This window comes from Dipodomys ordii, unplaced genomic scaffold (genome assembly GCF_000151885.1).
Source record: "Dipodomys ordii isolate 6190 unplaced genomic scaffold, Dord_2.0 Scaffold155, whole genome shotgun sequence".
NCBI lineage: Eukaryota > Metazoa > Chordata > Mammalia > Rodentia > Heteromyidae > Dipodomys > Dipodomys ordii.
The window spans coordinates 2,476,415-2,497,773 of NW_012267371.1; the positions used below are offsets into that span (position 1 = coordinate 2,476,415).

Below are 21,359 nucleotides of genomic sequence, written 5' to 3' on the forward strand. Positions count from 1 at the left end.
GTGGGGCCCAGGCAGTCTAAACAAGAGTTTGCAAAAGCTGCTGGTTGGAGGGCGGTGTGGAGAGATCAGATGGTAGATGGCGTGATGGGGTCAGAAAAGCCTGGGCTTACTTAAACTTTGTGGGGGTGGGGAGAGAATGTACTACAGGCATTACCTACAGCCCCAGAGGAAAAGCATTAGCTGCTTATTGTTCATTTTCAAATTATTAACGAGTGAATGGAAGACTGAGGATGTTTCTGTAGAGTGTCCCCTATTGGTGGTTTCCTGACAAGGGAACAGTATCTAAGCAGGATGTCTGTACCTACACCCCACAGGCTGCGCTACATGGTGAAACAGTTGGAGAATGGGGAGGTAAACATTGAGGAGCTGAAGAAAAACCTGGAATATACAGCATCTCTACTGGAGGCCGTCTATATTGATGAGACACGGTGAGAGAGACCTATAGACAGAGAAGGAGAAAGCTAGCAGGTAGCCAGGGTTCCAGAAGGCTGGAGATGAGGGGTGTGTGGAGGGAATAGACAGGAAGAAAGAGAGAGGATAGGATAGGTAGAAAGGGCTCTGAGCTGAGATAGAGGAGCAGAGGAAGAGGTATAGAGACGTGCTGTGCTGCAAAAGAAAAACCAGAAGTGTGGAGGAGAGGATGAGTGCTAGCCTTGAACAGAATAAGCGAAGGGACATTACCCAGGCCCTGTGTTCAAGCTCTCAAGTACTGGCATACACACACACACACACACACAAAATGATTTCAGAGTTGGAAGGAACCCTAAAGCACATCTAATGTTAACCTTCCCAGTGTAGAAGACCTTTCTAGACCTGTGCTGGCCAATTTGGGAGCCTCTGATCCACAGAGCTGATGAGTACTTGCCATGTGGCAATAATTTACATATATAATGCATGTAAATTGCGCACCGGATTTTGAAGACTTAGAAAAAAAAGTGTAAAAATCTGTCATTGATGTATTTTATGTTGATTTACGTTGAAATGATAATATTTTGGAGGTATTTATTTAAATAAAATTTATCACGAAAACAAAAGTTTTAATCAGTTTCTTTCTGTCTTCTTAATGTAACTCTTAGGATGTTAAATTTTTTATGTACATGGCTTGCAATTTATGTCTACTGGACAGTTCTATTCTGTAACACTCTGGCAGATGATACTTCATTGCCTGCTTGAATGTGGTCATAGACAGGCTCTTTGATACCTCACACAGTGTGTAGAGAAGAAGCTGGATAGCAATCCAGACAGAAAAAGATATAGTAAGAGGCTGGGCACTGGTGGCTCAGGCCTATTATCTTAGCTACTAAGGAGGCTGAAATCTGAGGATTGAGATTTGAAGCCAGCCTGAGCAGAAAAGACCAGGAAATTTTTACCTTCAAGTAATCACCAAAAAAGCTGGAGGTAGAGCTGTGGCTCAAGTGGTAGAATGTTAGCTCTGAGCAAAAAAAAAAAACTAAGAAAGAGCGCCCAGGCCCTAAGTTCAAGACCCAGGATTGGCGTGTGTGCACGTGTGTGTACAAACACACACACACACACACACACAGATATAGTAAGAGAAAGGAGAGGAAGAGCATGACAGAGAAAGCTGGTAGGAACATTACTTATTTTGGGCTGGGGCTGGGTGCAGGATCTCTAGACTATGGAAACACATGCCATCTTTTTTCCTATGATTCTCCCTTCTGGATCCCAGGCAAATCTTGGATACAGAGGACGAGCTGCAGGAGCTACGGTCAGATGCTGTACCTTCAGAGGTACGGGACTGGCTGGCTTCCACCTTCACCCAGCAGACCCGAGCCAAAGGCCGCAGGGCAGAGGAGAAGCCAAAGTTCCGAAGCATTGTGCATGCTGTGCAGGCTGGAATCTTCGTGGAGCGGTAAGGTTTGCCAGTACTTGGTCTTCCTTTGCCTCTACTGTGTTCTTCTTTTCAGCCTCTCTGTTTCTTTAAGACTTCACCAGCCATAGGATTCCATGATCATGGCTTATGCATTTAGATCCACTTACTTGATCAGATGTCTACTCCCCAGATGTTATAGATTTCATTCTCTCATTTAGGATGTTCCGAAGAACATATACCTCTGTGGCTCCCACCTACTCCACGGCAGTCCACAATTGTCTCAAGGTAACCCCTGGGTTTTGGAATATCAAGAAGGATGGGGGTTGGAAAAGCTCTGTTTACATGGTGTGATTTTTTGCCCTCCCTCCCTCCCTCCCTCCCTCCCTCCCTCCCCCCCCCCTTCCCACTTTCCTTCCTTCCTCCCTTCCTTCTTTCCTTCCTTCCTTCCTTCCTCCCTTCTTTCCTTCCTTCCTTCCTTCCTCTCTTCCTTCCTTCCTTCCTTCCTCCCTTCCTTCTTTCCTTCCTTCCTTCCTTCCTCCCTTCTTTCCTTCCTTCCTTTCTTTCTTCCTCCCACCCTCCTTCCTTTCCTTTTTTCTTCCTTTCATCCCCGTCCTCTTTTTTCTGAAAGTTAAAGGAAAGCCACAAAAGTAGAGAGACTCTCCAAAGAGAGGGAACCCAGACCAGGGGGTTCAATGGAGTCCCGTCTGTAGGAGGTTTTTATAGTCCCAGTCTCTTCGCAGAGCTCCTCCCTTGGGCTTTGCATTCATTGCTTGATGGCTTGTGTATGCGGTGCCCTGGATCTTTTCATTGGTTGAATGGGCACCCAGAACATTATGGGAAGAGGAAGAATTTAGGTGGTAACTAGAGGCAGTATAGGAATAAGAAGCACCACGAAGGGCCACATGTTTTCTCTCATATGTTATCTTTGCTATCTGCCTATCAGTTCCCCCATGCTTTCCTTTTTAACTGCTGTTCCCATGTTCTTCCAAACAACCATTGCCCAGCTCTAGAGGCAAATTCCTTCCATACTGAGGTATACCTGGGAAGAAAGAGGTCTAGTCTACCACCTCTTTGTTTTTCTGCTTCCCAAGTTTCTGTAATCATTGGGAATCCCTCCTTTAAGTCTCAAAGAGAGTCTCCCTACATAATCAATCCACTCTTTCTCCACAGAACCTGGACCTCTGGTGCTTTGATGTCTTTTCCTTGAACCGGGCAGCAGATGACCATGCCCTGAGGACCATTGTTTTTGAGCTGCTGACTCGCCATAACCTCATTAGCCGCTTCAAGGTTGGACAGCATCCTACATCTGCCTCCTGCCCCTCCTCTCCTTCATATTCCAGAACATTCCCCACTAGTAGATTCCATGATGTTTTCATTCGGTCTTCCATGGCAAAGAAGTCTCTAGAGCTTGACCCAGTCTAACCTCTCTGGTACTTGGTATAGTCTCTGACTTCACTTATCACTTCCTGGGGAAAGGTTGTAGGTCTGCAGGTGCTTAGCGGGGATGCTGTGCTCACTCCTTTGCCTTCCCCTGATTTGTTCTGTCGGGGCTAGTTGCAGTTCTACCTCTCCTGTTTGTGGATTCGAGCCCAATGCTGTCAGCAAGAGCCTTTGAGACTAGAGTCACGCTTATTTGTTTCCTGAGGTCAGGGAAGAGAAGAGCGAACAAAACAGGCCTGCCCTTCACCTCTGGTCTCTTCTCCTGGGATTTTCCTAGGGGTGGGAGTGGGGGCATTTCTTGGCAGGACTAGGGTGGGGCTGTATGGGACCTGCTGGGTTGTGAGCTCTGTTTTGCTCTCCAGCTGTGCTGGAAGGATAATCTGGATATAAGACCTCTTCATTGCTGGCACTAGGAGGAGGGGATGGATCAGAGCCAGAAAGAAACATTTCCACCTGGGAAAACCAAGTGATGAGTATGGGGTTGGATATTTGGAGGGTACCTGGGTAGATGTTAGAGGTGAAGGGAAATGTGTATGTATGTGGTGAGCAATGAGAGGTGTCCACATAGAAGAGTTGTTCCAGCCATTCTTGGCCTCACTTTGCTGGAACAGACTATTTGTCTTTCTGACCTTTGACCGTTGACCCCTCCTCTTCTAACAACTCGCAAGAGAATTTCTGTAATTTTTCTGAGGCGCTCCGCTGGGATTTTCTTCAGTGTCTTCCTGTCCTTTGGTATTTTATTTCTTTCTAGTCCTGCCTTCTGCAGGCCAGAGAATAATAGCAAGGTTCTTACTTTACTCAGCCCATGTTCTTCCACACTGGTACCCAGATTACATCACTCACTAGCCTTTTCCAAACTTTCTTCCTTACCTGGAATGACTGGGTGCTGGGGAACCCCTAGAGCAGCTGTACTGGGTTAGGTCTGACCAGTCTTCCTGTTCCAAGGCAGTGAGAGAAAGGGAGGTGCTTATTGTTTCCACTGGGATCTGCTCTTCTTCTCCTGGGTCCCCCAGCTCCTTTTATTCCCCTGCCTTTCCTTCCACAGGAACGCCATGGCAACACAAAAGCAATGGCAGTTGTCATGGAAACCGTCCTTTAAAATTTCTTGAATTTGGGGCACAGCCCTCCAGGGGTAGGGGTGGGGGAGGTTAGGTTCTGACCAGTGGCACATTGTCGGTGTCTTCTGTTATTCTTATAGCTCATCTTGATGGAAGCTTCCCCAAATCCTGAACCTTTGTCCCTTTCCTTCAGCCTCAGGACATCCAGGGGTAGGTAAAGGTGCATACCAGCCCACCCTCTGGGAATCTTGAGGATGCAGAGATACTCCAGGGCATGTATACAGCTGGGGGAAGAATCAAGAGTAGCTGGACAGATCTCTGCTTTTGGTCTTTTTTTGTTTTTGTTTTTTAATGCTGATTCTGGGGCCTCACTCCCACTTAGCATCTTTGCTCAAGACTAGCGTTCTACCACTTGAATCACACTTCTTACTGTCAGCTGCTTCTTCTTCTTTTTTTTTCTTTTTTTGCTGGTTAATTGGAGATAAGAGTCTTTTGGCCTTGTCTTATCTGGGATCCTCAGATTTCAGCCTGAATAGCCAGGATTGAAGACCTGAGCCACTGGTGTTTGGCTGCTCCTGGTCGTGTGTGTGTGTGTGTGTGTGTGTGTGTGTGTGTGTGTGTGTATGAGAACTGGTGGGGTTGTGTTTGCATGCTTAGAAGAGAGGATGATCCACACACAGCTGCTAGAAGGGTACTCTCTAGGTCACTTTATTTGTTTATTTGTTTGTTCATTTATTTGTTTATTGTGTGTATGTTACTGGGTTTTGAACTCAGGGTCTTGACTTGCTAGGCAGGTGCTGTACCACTTGGGCCAAGCTCTAGTGAGGTTATCTTACTTTTTCCTCTGCTTCTGAGCTCTTCTCTGTGGTATTAGACTTGAGGATGATGTAGGGTGGTTAGAAAGTAGGAGGGATGCTTTCTTTCCTTTTCTTAGAAATCTCCAGAGAAATAATCACAATTATAGCTACTCTTTAGAGAGCACTTCCTAAGTGCCTTGTACTTATCTCATTAAATTCCAGGTAGGTGGCATTAGCTTCATCCTGCAATTAAGTATTGGAGGCATAAGGAGGCATGTGACTTGTCCAAGGTGACACCAGCAGCTTTCTCTTCTTGGGAGAGAAGGATGGGAGCCCAAATTCACCTGGATGCAAAGCTCATACTTTTCTCTGTGCTGTTTTCCTTTTTGGTAGTCGTGACAGTTTGAGACAATAGCTTGCCCAAGACTGGCCTTGAACTCTCAATGCTCCTGCTTTAGACTCTCCAGTGCCCAGCTGCCATGTTGTCTCCTAAAGGATGAGGGGATTGCTGAACTTGGTCCTGTCACTGACATCTCTTTTTTTGGCTTGAACTCAGGGCCTAAGCGTTTCGCTCAAGGCTGGTGCTATACCACTTGAACCACAGCTCCACATCCAGCTTTATGCTGGCTAATTGGAAATAAGAGTCTCATGGACTTTTTTTTTTTTGGCCTGGGCTGGCTTTGAACTGTGATCCTCAGATCTCAGCCTCCTGCGTAGGTAGGATTATAAGTGTGAACCACCCGTGCCTGGCCCTTGGCATATCTTGACATTTTCCTTTTTGGTGCAGATTCCCACTGTGTTTTTGATGTCTTTCCTGGAGGCCTTGGAGACAGGCTACGGGAAGTACAAGAACCCTTATCACAACCAGATCCACGCAGCTGATGTGACCCAGACAGTCCACTGCTTCCTGCTGCGTACAGGGATGGTGGTAGGTGCCCTGGGGTCCTGCCTGTGACTGACTCTACCTCTGAACTGGGGAGTCTCAGCTCTCCTTTGCAGGCCATTTGCCTCTTGTTGACTCTTCTTTTAGCATCTCAAGGCTTCTGAAGAAAACCTGAGTGTACCAAAATGTTGTGGGCAGTTCTAGGGACATGCGCTCAGACGCACTGGGGATGGGGCAGGTTGGGGAAGGAGGAAGGTCCCTGCTGCTTCAGGAACTGCGATAACCTGTTGTGCATTCGCTGTCAGCTGGCCTTGAAGCACCAAAGATGGGCTAAGTGGCCTAACTTGTGCCACTTAGGCCAGTGACTGGCAGAGGCCTAACCCTCTCACTCTCTGTCTCTTTCTCCTAGCACTGCCTGTCAGAGATTGAGGTCTTGGCCATCATCTTTGCTGCAGCCATCCATGATTATGAGCACACAGGCACGACCAACAGCTTCCACATCCAGACCAAGTGAGCTGAGGGTGGGGAGGAGCGCGTGGGGACATGGCAGGGGCCTGGAGGAGCCAGGTGGCGTTCTGAGCGGGGCTGGGCCTGATAACTTTTATCTCTGTAGGTCAGAATGTGCCATCCTGTACAACGACCGCTCTGTGCTAGAGAATCACCACATCAGCTCTGTCTTCCGGATGATGCAGGACGATGAGATGAACATTTTCATCAATCTCACCAAGGACGAGTTTGTGTGAGCAGGAGAGAAAGCATGACTTTCCCGAGACTGTGTATCCCAACCTGTTCCCCCATCCCTGGAGCTCCTTGTCCAGGTGGTCTGAGAGGGCTTGATAGTATCATTTTTTTTTCTGTCCACACAGAGAGCTTCGTGCCTTGGTCATTGAGATGGTGTTGGCTACTGACATGTCTTGCCATTTTCAGCAAGTGAAATCCATGAAGACGGCTTTACAGCAGTTGGAGAGGTAGCATTCATGGGGAAGCAGTAGGGGCTGGGACACTGGGGGTGGGGTGGGGCAAGTGAATTGGGGTGGACACTGGGTAGTTGGTCTGTCAGATCTTTACCCACTGAAACTGGCCTGGCTTTGTATGCCTATCTGAACATACCTGTGTAAGTGCTCACGGTGTATGTGAATGTAGGACTACATACAGCCTAGGTGGCTGATCTGCTGGGGAGTGCTTGGGGGTGTGGAGTCTAGAAAGTCTGTCCTGCAGCTGCAGGCCAGACAGAGTAAGGAAGGAAAGAGGGGCTGAGTATTAGGAATGTTAGGAAATGTATTCAATCCTTCTGGACTCTGCTGTTCTTACCAAACATGTTCCACAGCAACTTACCACCAGTTCCCACTCTGATAAGGCCATTGACAGAGCTGTGTGCGGTTAAAAATAGAAACACCCAGCTGGAGGTGGAGCTGTGGTTCAAGTGGTAGAGTACCAGCCTTGAGTGAAAACAGCTTATGGGTCAGTACTCAGGCACTGTGTGCAAGCCCCAAACCATGCCCGTGGCACATGAATGTAATCCTAGCTACTCAGGAGGCTGAGATCTGAGGACCAAGGTTCAAACCCAGCCTGGGGATGTAAAATCTGTGAGACTTTTATCTCTAATTAACTGCCAGAAAATTGAAAATGGCAACGTGGTTCAAAGTGGCAGAGTGCTAGCCTTAAGTGAAAAATCTCAGGGACAGTGGACAGGCCCTGGGTTCAAGCCCTATGCCTGACAAAATTAAAAAGATAAAAAAAAATCCAGCCCCAAACCATGCAAACCAAACACCACAATTAGATCTAATGTTGCCTGGACATGGGTGGGTGTGTATAAATGTGTGTGAGAGGGAACAGAACTCCGTGTGTGTGTGTGTGTGTGTGTGTGCGCACGCGTGCGCGCGCACACGTGTGTCCTGAAGTGGGAGAATGTCTAGTATTACAACAGTCTATTGTTGGGGGCACGGTAATAATAATGATTATCATTAGAAGTAATATCTACCTAGCACTTATTATATGATTGCTTAGTTGTTGTATGTCATTTAATCCTCAGAACAATTCAATATGTGGCAGAGTTGTTATTTCCATTGTAGGGGTGAAGAAAATGAAATATGAAAAATTCAGGTAACTTACTCAGGGTCATAGCTAGTGTGTGGTAGGGATTCAAACCTGTGCCCTTTGATGTTAAGGCTGGGTTCTTAGCTACAAACCTATGCTGCTACTTGTACATATACCTGTGTGTGTGTGTGTGTGAGTGTGTGTGTGTGTGTGTAGAGCCTTGGAGGGTGTTTTTGGGTCTGAGGGAAGATATATAATTGAGAAGTCAGGGAATGGCCAGATTTTCTTTTTGTTGTTGTTGTTCTTCCTAAAGCTGATTTTTTCCTTAAAGATCAGTTTGCCTCTCTTTGATACTTGCTTTGACCAGGATTGACAAGTCCAAGGCCTTGTCTCTTCTGCTCCATGCTGCCGACATCAGCCACCCAACCAAACAGTGGTCTGTCCACAGCCGCTGGACCAAGGCCTTGATGGAGGAATTCTTCCGCCAGGTAGAATGGCACCTGTGCCCATCCCCTGTCCATGGGGGGGGGCGGGCTTCTTGCTTCTTTCGTTCTGCAAGTTCCCTACTGCTACTCTAGATCTTCATTCCATTTACCCTTTACTGCTGACTTGATCCTAAACCTGTGTGATTAAAAACCTCAAGATTTGAACAATGGTGGCCTATAGTTACATTCGGTTCACTCATTTCTAGGTCAAAGGGGCAGAATTTCCTCTTGTCCTGTTATCCCTCTAGCAACCCCCTACCGATCTGGTAGGCATGAGGCATCCTCTCCAAATTTATCTTTTCTCCCCAGGGTGACAAAGAGGCTGAGCTGGGCCTGCCCTTCTCTCCGCTGTGTGATCGCACTTCCACTCTGGTGGCTCAGTCCCAGATTGGTGAGTCCTTTGCTATAGGGACAAGAATGGGAAAGGGAAAGATGCTGTGTGGGCCTGAGCCAGGATTACTCCCAACACCGTCAGTCCCCAAACCGCTCTTCCGACAGAGGCCAGGCTGCTTAGCTAGAGCACAGGGTCTTGTGGTAGCAGGTCAGTGGTCTGGGCTCACAAGGACACAACCTAAAGTCATCCCCACAGGGAAGGTAGCAGCCCTCGGTCCCTCTCCACCATGTTCTACCTAATTGGCTGTCCAATTCTATCCTCTGTCCAGCTGCCCTCTATGTAAGACATCTCTGTTGCCTTGTCCCCTTCCCCATAGGTTTCATTGACTTCATTGTGGAACCTACATTCTCTGTGCTGACTGATGTGGCAGAGAAGAGTGTCCAGCCCCTGGTGGATGATGACTCCAAGTCTAAAAGCCAGCCCAGGTGAGTGTGGCTGGGGCCGCTTGATCTCCTGGTTCAGGGGTGGAAAGGAGGGGCAGAGTTGGGTACACAGAGGACTGACTCAGGGTAGGAGGTCATGGCAGATCATGACTTTTCCAAGTTTGGGAGTCCCCCCCCAACCTGCCCTCATTGCTTGGCCCAGTCATGAGTAGAAGGGTGGGATCAGAAGTGTGGGATTGCTCCTGGGGCTCCACACATCCATAGTTTTGTTTCCTCTTTCAGTCTTTATTGCCTTTCACATAAGCTTGGTTTTGTTTTCCTTCTACCAAGGGAGAAGGTGTGGAGGAGGGGTACATTAGGGGGAAGAGGGAGAGGGACTTGAGGTGGGGGTGGCTATCTGGGAAAACAGGAAAATTCAGTTCCCTAAAATTCATCCCGGTCTAACATCTCCTCAGAACCTACAAGGCAGATTCAAGCGTGGGCTGGAACTGGGCTTTGGGGTGTGCATGTGTGCGTTTGGCTTGTAGCTTCCAGTGGCGCCAGCCTTCCCTAGACGTGGATGTGGGAGACCCCAACCCTGATGTGGTCAGCTTCCGTTCCACCTGGACCAAGTACATTCAAGAGAACAAACAGAAATGGAAGGAACGGGCAGCAAGTGGTAGGTGCCTTGGGATGGGGGGTGGCGTGGGCAGTGAACCTTCAAACCGGGGAGAAGAATTTAGCAGAGAAACCCCAGGGCAGCTCTAACACCTAGAAGTGGGAAATGGAACCAACCAGATGCCTACGCATGGTGCCTGGGCATCTCTGGCTCTGCCATGGAGGCATTGCCTTGTGAGTGTCTGCAGGGGTCTTCCAGAGATGGGTGGTGGATGAGAATCATCAGCTTTTCTTCATGTACTCCTTAGTTCTAGGGGAAATACCACTTCTCGATCTAACGTCAGCCTCCTCTGCACTCTCCTGTAGGCATCACCAACCAGATGTCCATTGATGAGCTGTCCCCCTGTGAAGAAGAGACCCCGCCCTCCCCGGCAGAAGACGAGCACAACCAGAATGGGAATCTGGACTAGCCCAGGGCTGGCCCAGGTGAGCTGCTGGTGGAGGCTGGGTCATCGTGGCCTCTGATGGTTACCGTTCATCTCCCTGGGGTGTGGTGGGCGAGAGGTTTCTCCTGTTCTCTTTCTAGGTAAAGGCATAGCTAGCTAGCCCTGAGCTGGGGTAAGGTGGGGGGGGGTGGGGTGGGAAGGAGGGAAATCCTTCCACCGTCTTTGGCCCTATAGTCCCTGCAGGGAGAAAGGACAGCACAGGCAGGGTGGATCCCCCACTTGGCTCTGTGTGAGTGAGGGGGAAGGCGGGGGGGGGGGAAGGTGGGTCAGCCCAGCTCATGTTCTCAGCTTGCATGCTACTGAAGGCCATTTGTGCTCAACTAGAGACTGAGTGGGGAAAGCCAGGCTGGAAATGAAGGCAGAGACCAAGGAACTGAGTTATCTCACTCTTCCTTTCCCCAGGTCCTCATTGAGTCCAAAGTGTTTGATGTCATTAGCACCATCCATCGGGACTGGCTCCCCCATCTGCTCCAAGGGAGCATGGAGGTCGTGGAAGAGACAACCCACCCAAAGGCCAAATGCCAGAGATTGTGGGGTTGGGGGAAGGGCCCCTCCCCACCTGACATCCATTGGGGTGCACTTTAATTTCCTAGCAGCAAGCCTAGGGAACTTCAGGCTCCCAATGGTCACTGTGCCCATCCCCCCCTGCCTCCACACTCCCCCCCACTCCACCCCAGATGGCCAGATGGCTACCTGGGAGGGGGGGAGCTTCCAGAGGCTTCCCAGGGCCTAGAGGGGGAGGGTCAGAGAGATGCCAGCCCCCCTGGGCCCTCCCCTATCCTTTTTGCCTCCAAGTTTCTAAGCAATACATTTTGGGGGTTCCCCCAGCCCCCCAACCCAGATCTTTGCTGGCAGGTCTGGGTTCTCCTTCTCCTCCCCGGGATAATGAACTGGGGGTTTTCAAAGCCCTAATGTGTGGGGAGGGGAGGGGAGTCCTTCAGGGTGTGGGACCTTTCTAGTACGGGGTGGGGGAGGTGGTGGGTACCCTCTTTACCCCAGACTTGCACTGCTTTAGCCCACCCCTCGTCCAACCTTGCAATCTTCCCTCTCTCCCATGCCCAAGGGGTGACTAAGGGGAAGAGAGGAGCCTTTAGGACCAGGGACTGAGGGCAGGCCTTTCCCAAGTCTGTGAAAACTTGGGGTTGGTCTGGACTCCTGGGGCTTGTCACCTGCCCTGAAGGAGAGTTGGGGGCCCTTGACCTCCTTCCTTATTCCCTACAGCTAGGAGGCTCCCATCCGACCAATGTCTGTAAAGTGCTTTGAGGTCTTCCCAGCCAAGCACCTTCAGGATGTATTTTATGAGCACAGGCAGGAAAGTCTAGCCAGATTGGGGTCCAGGGTGTGTGGGGGAGGGGGAGGTATAATCTGTAATCATGTATTGCTGACTGAGATGGTACCTCCCCCCCTCCCTCTCCATTCCCCCAACTGGCTCAGCCACAGGCACCAAGAGCCCCTCCTCCCCTGGGACACTGCTGGGTGGAAGGCAGATGTGGGAGGGGCTCAGGGCTGCTGCTGCTGCGACCTCTGGAGAGAGCCCAGCCAGACCCCATGCCCCTTCCAGTCCTCAGGCCCCTCCTCGATCCCACCCTGCCCCAGGAAAGGTCAAAGTCCAGGTGACTGCCCTCCTCCTTCCTTGTAAATACTGGCCATACATTTGTACCGTGGGCCCTGCTCTTGTGAAGTCCATCTCCATGGTCTCTTAGACCTGCCACTCTGAGACTTGTCCCTCCCACCCCACCTGAGTGGGGCAGAGACGCATGTGACTCACCCCTGCCCTTGGTCTCCCAGGCCCCTGCTATAGCCAGAGATCAATAAAGAAGGGAGACCGGGCTGGCTATGTGTGTGTGTGATGTTCACTGTGTGAAAGTCTTCATACACACACTTGTCTTTTCTAAGCTTGATAGGATCGTGGTGGGTTCTTCTGTTGTGCAAGCCAAGGCCAGGAGAGGAGGCCTTGCCTGGGGGTGGGACCTTAACACTTCACACTTCCCAAGCTCTGCTCTTTTATCTCTGCACTTACACTGCAGCTTCAGCAAGAAGGGGAAAGATCTTGCCTTCTACCACCTGGGAAAATTTTAAAAAAATGGCAGCAGGAGATGCCTCGCTGTGGGATCAAAGAACATGTCTTCACTTAAGCCTAGATTTTATCCTGGCTCCTCATTGCCTAAGACAAGGAGAAAGATGAACCCTGGTTGCCAGTGAGGGCCTCTTAACAGCAACTAATCAGGGACAGTGGTTCCAGCCTCCATCTTTCCCCAGGGCACAGGACAGCATGCACTTCCTGCTTTTGTCCAGTAGATGGCACCCCAAACAGTCACAGCTGGCCTGGGTAGGTGGAGTGCACTTTCGTCAGTGAGAAAGGAGAACTTGGGGAGCTATCTTTCCTTTTGGAAGTTGATCTTCCTACTGCCTGACCATCATTTTCCTGCCACAGCCAGTGAAGGCTGGACTAGGGAAGAATTCCTGCCCAGCTTCCCGATTTCTTCCTTCCCTAGGCAGTTGGACTGTCGAGAATGAGGACGAGAGGACGGAGAAAGGATTCTCCCTAAGTCTTAAAAGAAGGAAAGTGCCAAGGACCTAACAGCAAATTTATCACTTTTTAAAAACAAGATTTTTTTCCCCAAAGTGAAGGAATAAGAAAGAGATCCAGTGTCCATGCATCCCCGAACTGCAGGAGTCCAGGATACCTTCTCCTCTCAGACCTGTTGTGGGGAAGGGGGCAGAAAGGGCAGGTGACCTAGAGGCCAGAGGGTCACTTTGTCTCTTCTGATCTGCACAACTACTCATCTTCTCAGGACACTTGTTCTGATGTGGCTTTCCATCTCTGCCCCCTGCAACCTATTATGGGGGTGGTGGTGGAGAGGTGAGGGCTGACAATTATAAAATAAGTGCTTAGTCTCCTCACTGCCTCTACTTTTACTAAGTGAGGATCTCCTTTGGACTACAAAAAAGAAAAAAAAACCCATCCTATAGCTTACTTCTATCATCTGTTCCAGGTAAGTAGGCCCTTGGTCTATTCAAAGTTTAATGTGAATCCCTCCTACCGGAGTAGGGAAGGATTCTTTGTCAGGGAGGAAGATGCCAGTCCTCTTACCATAAGGCTGACTTTACAGTGACAGAAGCTGGTCCTTTGTGTCTGCCCCTCCTCCCACCCCCGATTCCAAATATTTACTGCTTGTGCTTATCCACACAGCTGCTCTCCTGTAGGCCTGGTGGCTCACCTGGCGGTGGGGGTGTGGGGGAATGAGGGTGTGGGGTGTCTTACCGAATTGGCCCCTTGGGAATCCGGTGGTGGCATGTGGGTGGAGGGCTCCTCCTCACTGCACCTCTCTTGAGTTTTGGGGGTAGATCCTGCAGGCTCTAAAGAGGGAAAATGGGAAGAGAAAGGAGTATTTATGAAAGCCTTGAAGAGAAGGGGCTGCTGCTTCTCATGGCAGGCTGAATCAGGTGCAGACCGGCAAGATCAACAGGGTTTTTCCCTAGTCACAAATACTGTGAGAGATTCATCATTTAAAGAAAAAATGCATTACTATTATTTTTTTGCATTACTATTATTTTTAACCTACAACCAGAAATTGGAGGGGGAAAAAGCCTCTGAAAAAAGTATATAAAAATTGTCCAATCTCAATGTGTGGCTAGAGCTGACCTGAACTGATATGGATCTATTTTTAGTCCTTATTTATCCCACTTAGACCATTCATTGGATTGTTGAAATATTCATGTATTTGATTACAGGGTGCTCTGTAGGGAGTATTATATACAGTATTATATTCTGTATCACTTTCATAAAGTTGGAAGCATTCTGAATCCTGGAATACATCCAGGGGAAAAGGGACGGTGGCCATTGGATGAATACCACGCTACTACCCTAGGTTTTGTATGTGTCAGGGAACTGAGGCAGACTCATTTTAATTCCCACAGCCCAAATAAAATAGGCACCATCCGTTATCACATTATCATTTTATAGATCAAGGTTAAGTTTAGCTCAAGGCCTTTCAGCTGGTAAAGTGGCAAATGGCAGAGCCAGAATTGTAGCCCTGGCTCTGTTCCAGGGCTGAGGGCTGTTCCTCTATGCCCTACCCCGCCTCCCCCAAGCCACCAGAAGGCTTTTTGAGGCTCAAGGTGGGAGGGCCCCCTGACATACAGTCAGAAGATTCAAATACATGCAAATATATCCATAGCCCTGGCTGCTCTTAGACCTCTGCCAGGCTCCAGTTCTTTCCCTGTTTCCTAGCAGTTCAGGGAGGCCTGGGGCCCTTCCCTGCTTGTACATACTCTGTGCTGTCCCAGAGCTGCCCAGCCTTGACGCTGCTCCTGTGTCTGGCATCCCAGGTGGACAGGACTCCTGGGTCCCAGTGCTCCCAGCGGCTCCCTCAGCTTCTTCTTGCTTCTGTTGCCCCAGGTGATGCTCAACCATCGTCTGGAGCTCTGGGAGCACAGAGAGAGGGAGCAGACTTTGGACATGACTGCCTAGAGTCTCTCTTCCCCAATCCTCCCCCCCACACACACAATCTAAAATCCCCACTAACTGTTTAGCACATACTTGCTAGGTGTTTGTCTTTCCTATGCACTGAGATCTAAACAAGGAGGGGACATTAGCTGGCCAAGAAGGAAAGAAGAACGTTAGATCACAATAGGTGACTACTTTTAAAGGTAAGGGAGGACTATGGGAAAAGAGCCTTTAAGAAAAAGATCCTCCTAACTTTCTGGAGTATGTGGTCTCCCTTGGAAGCAGGGTAAAAGACTCAATTTAGATTCAGGAAATATTTGAGTACCTTATGTGAGCTGGGTGACCTGCTGATGAACTCACATACATTGTCATCATTAACATTATTTTTGTGTATGTGTTTATTAGTGTGTGTGTGTGTGTGTGTGTGTGTGTGATGGTACCTGACTTGAATTCAGGGCCTGGGCATTTTGCTCAAAGCTGGCACTCTTACCACCTGAGCAACAGATCCACTTCCAGTATTTTGAGTAGATAATTATTGGAGATAAATCTGATGAACTTTCCTTCCCAGGCTGACTTTGAACTGAGATCCTCAGATCTCAGCCTCCTGAGTGGCTAAGATTCCACGCATGAACTACCAAGGCCTAGCCACATACATTATTTATCTGCTACTGTGAGGCAGTGTTGAGACTTGGTAGAGATTAAGCAATTTCCCCACTCAGAGGCAGAGTTTGGGTCTCAGTTCCAGGGCTCCATCTCAAGGGGTCAATAGGGTCTTCTCCCTAGCTTCAGGCACTGAGGGGACAAGGGCTGGGAAGGGTCTGCCAAACCTTTCATTGTGGGTGTGGTCCTTGTCATCTTCTTCCGCTGCCGTGGAGACATTGCCAAAGTGGACTGTGAAGGACATAGGGCACAGATGGGTGCCAGTCCCTCCCGCTCCCCTCTTCTGCCTTGTCATGCTTTTAGATGGGAGATTTCAGAATGTGGAAGAACGTGGAAGGAATTTCCTTCTTCCCAGTTAACCCTAGCCTGAGAGCAGGGAGAATGTGTGTGTTGGGGGCATATGTATAGGTCCAGCCATGTACTTTTGGGGGGGGGCGGTAGGGGGTGTGCAAGTCAAAAGGTTCTGCAAGTCGGACACAGAGCTTTTGTCTTCCATCCTGCTAGACTGAGCCACACTCCCAGGTCTAGAAGGGACAGAGTCTTGAGGAATAATCTCCAAATCTGCCAGTGGGTTTGGGGGGTTGGGCTGAGTGGGAGGAGCCAGCTCACCTTGAGAAGTGGGTTGGGGAGCCGATCTTCATCTATCTCTGAGGGGAATAAGGAAAGAAGATCATGAGGCCAGGAAATCCAGGGGAGGGGTCCCCAAATTGCTGAGTACCTAAGGGGAGGGGACTCTATAATCAATCACTTTCCTCTTGATCTGTCACTAGGAAGTCGCTCTACTTTCTGAGATGCCTGTGTCCCTGGCAAGCTCCACTAGGCCTGGCCTTGACCCTGGGGTTGATCTGTGTGTGCATCTTTAACTCAGACCCTGAGGTTCTTGAAGTCACAATCTGTGGGGGTTTTTGTTTTTTTGGTCAGTCATGGGGCCTGAACTCTGGGCCTGGGCACTGTCCCTCAGCTCTTCAGCTCAAGGCTAGTGCTCTATCACTTGAGCCACAGCGCCACTTCTGGCTTTTTCTGCTTTATGTGGTGCAAAGGAATTGAACTCAGGGCCTCATGCAGGCAAGGCAAGCACTCTACCACTGAGCCACCTTCCTGACCCCAGACAATCTGTGGTCTTTCAGTGTTTCCTTTCTTTATGTCGACCTTCCAACGATTCCCCAAGGCTAGAACTGAGTCCTGTACAGTAGGCCAGCATAGTCTACACTGATGGAGAACAGTACATTTATTCTGTGCAGGATCCAGGGAAGTATATCATGGATGGTAGCTGGAGAGGAGCTGGAGACTCAGGGCACCTCAAATGCCAGCTTGGCTCATCAGCCTGCCCACCTCTCCTCCACTTCAGTCAGGCTCCCTGGCCTGAACAGAATCTCAGAAACCTTGTTCTCTCTTCAGGCCTTGGTGGGGAGACTGGTGACCAGAATCCCCAGCTGCACCCTGAGCTGTTTCTAACCTTCCCCTTCCCCTCTGAGGGCCCTGAAGCTAGCTAATGGAGGCGGTCCCTCCCCCTCACAGCTGTCACTGCCTCTGGGGGTGGGGGCAGCCTGTGTCTCAGTTGCTGGAGAAACCTGGAAGGCTGTTGCCACAGCAACCAGCACTCAGTTGACCATCCCAATTCCTAGGGGGGGCTTAAGAACCAGGTGGCCCCCTCGACTTTCCAGCACTGCTCCATCTTTCCAAAAGCCAGAGCAATCTGGATAATACAGACACTCCCTCTTTGCCTTTGGGATGGGAGGAGAAGCCTGAGCTCTCAGATCTGTCCTGTGCCCCCTCCCCCTTTCCTCCTATAATCCATCCCTTGGGTTACCTGGGGATGACTGGTCACTGGTCAGCACAAGGGTAGCAGGGGTGGGGCGGCGCCTCCGAATCTGGGAGAGGGAGGAAGAGGTCAAATGCACACGGAACCTCACTCAACATCAATTAGTAACATCCCTCAAAAAACAAGACAACAAAACAAACAAAAAACCCTGGTTACATTGGGTGGCATTGAGTGGGCAGTCTCGTGCCCAGCCCCCGCTTTGGGTAGGGCTGAATGGGTGGGATCAACTCACCTTGAGAAGTAGGTAAGGACCCCGGGAAAGCGACCCAAAAGACCACCTTAGCTCCCTGTGTGGCCCCACCCCCCCTGTTCTGTCTCTCTGTCTCCCCTGGGTCCATCCAGCTTTCCATCTTAGCAGCTCTGTTTGCTCTAAGGCATCGATCTCTGGCCTGCTGTCCTTCCGTCCATCCTGGATCAATGGTCAGAAAATAACCGGAGAGGGCATAGGGCTTTCCCTCAGCCTCCCAGCCCTTCTCCCACCATAGATGATCTTTTTTTTGTGGGCCAGTGTCTGCAGAGAGCCTTCCTCAAGCCCACCCAGGCTGGGAGGATGGGAGGAGAGGGAAGATCTGGGGGCACAAGTCTGCAATCCCAGCACTCGGGGGTGGGGATAGAGATGGAGGCAGGGGTGTCCCTGAGTTAGAGGCTGGCTGAGGTTATAAAGTAAAAGTTTAAGGCCAGCTGGGCAATAAAGAGAGATCCTGTCTCAAAACAACAAAAAAATATTTTCCTTAGTTCTCATCCTCTTCTAAGAAATTAACACATAAGCTGCTAGGCTGCTAGGATTCTGACCCCTCCTCCTCCTGCTGTTCTTTTGTCCTGTTGCTGATAAAGTTGTTTGTATTGAAGTCAGTCCAAAGGCTTCTGGGACATGTAGTTTTGCCTTCTCTGGGGAAAGCTTTAAAGATTTGGAAGAGAGTGAGACAATGGGGGTTGGAGCCCCTGTTTCCTCCAGGCAGTAGTGGGCAGGAAAGACTAATGGGTCCAGAGAAGTGGAGAGAGGAGATGCTGGATAATGAAATCCTCATCTTGGTGTGAGGATTTACTATCATTCCTGGCAGTAGAAGGTTGTGGTGTTGAAACCTTGCCCTTCTCTTTAAAGTGGCTAGAGAAAGAGGGGCTATTAAAGCTAGCCAGGGAGACTTTTCCCCAAAGGAAAAAAAATGGTATGCTCAGTATGGGGGTAGGGCACTGTCATTCCTGGAGAATCCAGTGGCATCTGTTTTTAGTGACATTTCAAGGTCCCTGCAGTATATACACACACACACACATGCACTGTCCAAACCTTAACTGCGAGTTGTCTGTGGCTATTCCTGCTACAAATAGGCGGAGGATGGAGCATCTGGCATGTGCGTTTCATGTATCTGGGGGCATCACTTTACCAGGGGAGTACTCCCCAGCTTCCTTCTGGCCTTAGTGAGGAAGGAATGGGAGTAAGAAGAGTAGAGGGAGACCCTGAGTGAGAGGGTGGGGTCGAGGGGGTGGATTGAGAGAATATAGGAACTGGTAGACCAGGGAGACATCACATGTGACAAAAATGGCTGTTGGAAGGGTACCAAGGCTATGTGATAGTTCTTAACTTCCTAGCCCTGGACTGTTTTTTCTTCTTTTGTGTGTGTGTGTGTGTGTGTGTTACATGTGTATGTGTGTGTACATGTACTGGGGCTTGAACTCAGGGCCTGGGCACTGTACCTGAACTTCTTTGCTCAAAGTGAATGTTCTACTACTTTAGCTACAGCTCCACTTCCAGCTTTTTGGTAGTTTATTGGAGAGGAGTGTTTCATATACGTTCCTGCCCGGGCTGGCTTTGAACTGATAGCCTCAGATCTCAGCTTCCTCCGTCACTAGGTTACAGGCTTGATTCGCCAGTACCCAGGCTTGGACTGGGTTTTGAAGTGCTCAGCATCCTGGGAAATGGTGAAATCCTCTTGGCATTAGGAGGAAAGTCAGGCTCCCTGACTCCTAGCCTCTGGAACCATGGAGAAAAAGTGCTCTCTTTCCTTGTACCTACCCCAAAACCCTAGCTCTTCGAGGACACACGGGAGCTTCACTTCTGATTTGTTTTCACAGCACTTAGGCCAAAGCTTTGGTAGTTGGTGGGCACCTCCCTCCACCCCCTGCCTTCAGCTCTGTAACTCAGAGCTTCTGCCCAGCCTGGAGTCTTTTGCCTACACACTGAGGGCCCAGCAGGAGGGGCTGAGGTTAGACTTGCAGGTAGACTTTCAGGGGAAGGAGACAGAGACTTCCAAATAGCAGGCTGATGTCCCAGCTCTTTCCCTACCCCTGGCTTTCTAGTCTCATGCTCCTGGTGCTGGCCCCCTCCTCCCAACACACACACACTGGACACACCTGCCTGCTTCCACACCAAACAGAAGCAGGTGTGGGCTCTGTGCTAGTGGGAGGCATTTCTCCTTGGAACCCCAGTCCTCTCGGGGCCCCCACTTTTTGGAGTCTTCCCTCTCCCCCTGGGTTAGAAGTCATTCTAGCCAGTCCTCTTAGCAGTGTCTTAGTTCTGTTACCAGGCAGAATAGCCTTTCCCCTCACCCCACGGAAGTACTGCCCATCTTCCCCACCCTCAGGTCTGTGAGCTCTCAGCTTAGTCTCTTCCTAAAGCCACACCTGAGCGAGGTGGAGGGGGAGACTGTCCCCAGGCCAGAGGGAGGAGGGGGAGGAGGCACTGGGTAAGAGATCCCTCCTAGACTTAGGGAAGCTACAGTCTGGGAGACCGCGGAACCCGCCCTTTGTGTGCCCATTCAGACCTTGTTCGACCCGAGCAATGATGAAACAAAAACGCCACCATCTCTGGCTCAACCTAAGAGGTCACAAAGTTTCTCAGGTGGGGAGTCTGGGGACTGAGCCTGGGGGCTCTCCAGTGCTGGCCTTGTGGGAACTAGCTACTCCTTAGGAATGGGGAGGTCTAGGCAAATAAAGAATGCAAAGAAAAAAAGGCGGGGGGGGGGGAGGCACTAGCCAAATATTGGGCACACAGGGAGTCGGTTGTAACCTCCACACCCGCACACGCTTACTCTCACGGAGACACACACGGCGCGCACACTGCCGCTGCCAGGCTGCTCCCAGCTAAAAATAGACCAGGCCAGGAGGCTGGGCGAGGGCCCCGGCCTCCCACCTCTGCGCCGAGGCCCGCACCTTGCCAGCAGATGGCTCCGTGCGGACCCCAGCTCCTGGACACCATCCAGCGCCCGCCCTGCCCCCAGCCCACTGTCACCCCTTCAACTCCCCCACCCCCCCACTCCAAAGGGCAGTAGTTGAACATCAGGACCCACGTGTTCAGACTTGAGCGAGGGAGGCTGAGTCGGCAGATCCCCACCACCCCTCTCCATCTCCCCCAGCCCCCAGCCCTGCCCGTGGTCCTCAGTCTCTCCTCTAGTGAGGGGGGGGGACCGCCAGGGCCATTTCTCCTCTTCTGACTCTTCCTCCATTACCGACCCCCGCCCTGCCCGCCCTGCCCGCCCCTCCGCGCTGACACCCAGCTCCGAAACTCTGGCGGAGGGGAAGGGGCTGACTGGGGGGGGGGGAGGTGCGACATTGCTCAAGGGCGGGGCAGAGGGTCGTGTCCTCAGGCAAGCCCCCTCCCCCAGGGCTGGGGAGGGGGAGAGAGCCACTCTAGGGGGGACACCCGTCTCCAAGGGACACGCTCCGTCCATCCTCGAAGCGCCGATGGTGGGGGTTGGGGGGGCGGATGTGGCTCCGATGGTGGGGAGGGCATGAAAGACCCCCTCCCCTCTTCCCTCCCGAATGGAGAGCCTTCGCCCTCCAAAACAAAAAGAGGGGTGTAGGGTGGGGGTGGGTGGGTGTCGAACTGGCGAGGGAGAACGAGGCAGGACCAGGCAAGGGATCCCGGGGTGTGCCATCCGGCGTTCCCGGGTCCCCCGGCCCCGCGCCCCGCCCTGCTGCGCACCTGCTCCGCCGCCTCGGGGTCAAGGTGCGGCTCCAGCAGCGGGACGGTGAACTGGATCTTGCGGGGGCTGTTGTCTGGCTCCATGGCTGGCGGCGGC

General features: G+C 50.8%; 2 protein-coding genes across 2 annotated transcripts in view; one reads left to right on the forward strand and one right to left on the reverse strand.

Moving 5' to 3' along the window:
* Pde1b (phosphodiesterase 1B, calmodulin-dependent) overlaps window positions 1–11,924 on the forward strand; it is a 28,496-nt gene extending 16,572 nt beyond the window's left edge. The window contains exons 3-16 of the mRNA XM_013032516.1: window positions 315–428; window positions 1,688–1,870; window positions 2,050–2,116; window positions 3,002–3,118; window positions 5,914–6,054; window positions 6,419–6,519; window positions 6,623–6,748; window positions 6,876–6,977; window positions 8,414–8,534; window positions 8,841–8,922; window positions 9,242–9,350; window positions 9,836–9,966; window positions 10,272–10,391; window positions 10,814–11,924. Coding sequence (XP_012887970.1) covers window positions 315–428; window positions 1,688–1,870; window positions 2,050–2,116; window positions 3,002–3,118; window positions 5,914–6,054; window positions 6,419–6,519; window positions 6,623–6,748; window positions 6,876–6,977; window positions 8,414–8,534; window positions 8,841–8,922; window positions 9,242–9,350; window positions 9,836–9,966; window positions 10,272–10,375 — 1,498 coding nt within the window. The 3' untranslated portion in view covers window positions 10,376–10,391; window positions 10,814–11,924. The remainder of the gene's footprint in view (window positions 1–314; window positions 429–1,687; window positions 1,871–2,049; window positions 2,117–3,001; window positions 3,119–5,913; window positions 6,055–6,418; window positions 6,520–6,622; window positions 6,749–6,875; window positions 6,978–8,413; window positions 8,535–8,840; window positions 8,923–9,241; window positions 9,351–9,835; window positions 9,967–10,271; window positions 10,392–10,813) is intronic.
* Window positions 11,925–12,983: 1,059 nt separating this feature from the next.
* On the reverse strand, window positions 12,984–21,353 carry Ppp1r1a (protein phosphatase 1, regulatory (inhibitor) subunit 1A). The gene is made up of 7 exons (XM_013032517.1): window positions 21,263–21,353; window positions 17,332–17,392; window positions 16,131–16,168; window positions 15,689–15,752; window positions 14,687–14,839; window positions 13,677–13,771; window positions 12,984–13,113 (listed from the first exon to the last, which is right to left on the reverse strand). The coding sequence occupies exons 1-7, from the start codon at window positions 21,344–21,346 to the stop codon at window positions 13,108–13,110; spliced, it is 501 nt and encodes a 166-aa protein (XP_012887971.1). The 5' UTR covers window positions 21,347–21,353; the 3' UTR covers window positions 12,984–13,107.
* Between the last annotated feature and the right edge of the window lie 6 nt (window positions 21,354–21,359).

What these genes read in the sequence shown, in the direction of transcription:
- Ppp1r1a (XM_013032517.1), bottom strand. Translation starts at nt 21,346, where the DNA reads ATGGAGCCAGACAACAGCCCCCGCAAGATCCAGTTCACCGTCCCGCTG. An exon ending in ACCCCGAGGCGGCGGAGCAG is followed by an intron (nt 17,393 to 21,262) that starts GTGCGCAGCAGG and finishes TCCCTCTCCCAG; the next exon opens with ATTCGGAGGCGCCGCCCCAC. An exon ending in TCCCCAACCCACTTCTCAAG is followed by an intron (nt 15,753 to 16,130) that starts GTGAGCTGGCTC and finishes TGTCCTTCACAG; the next exon opens with TCCACTTTGGCAATGTCTCC.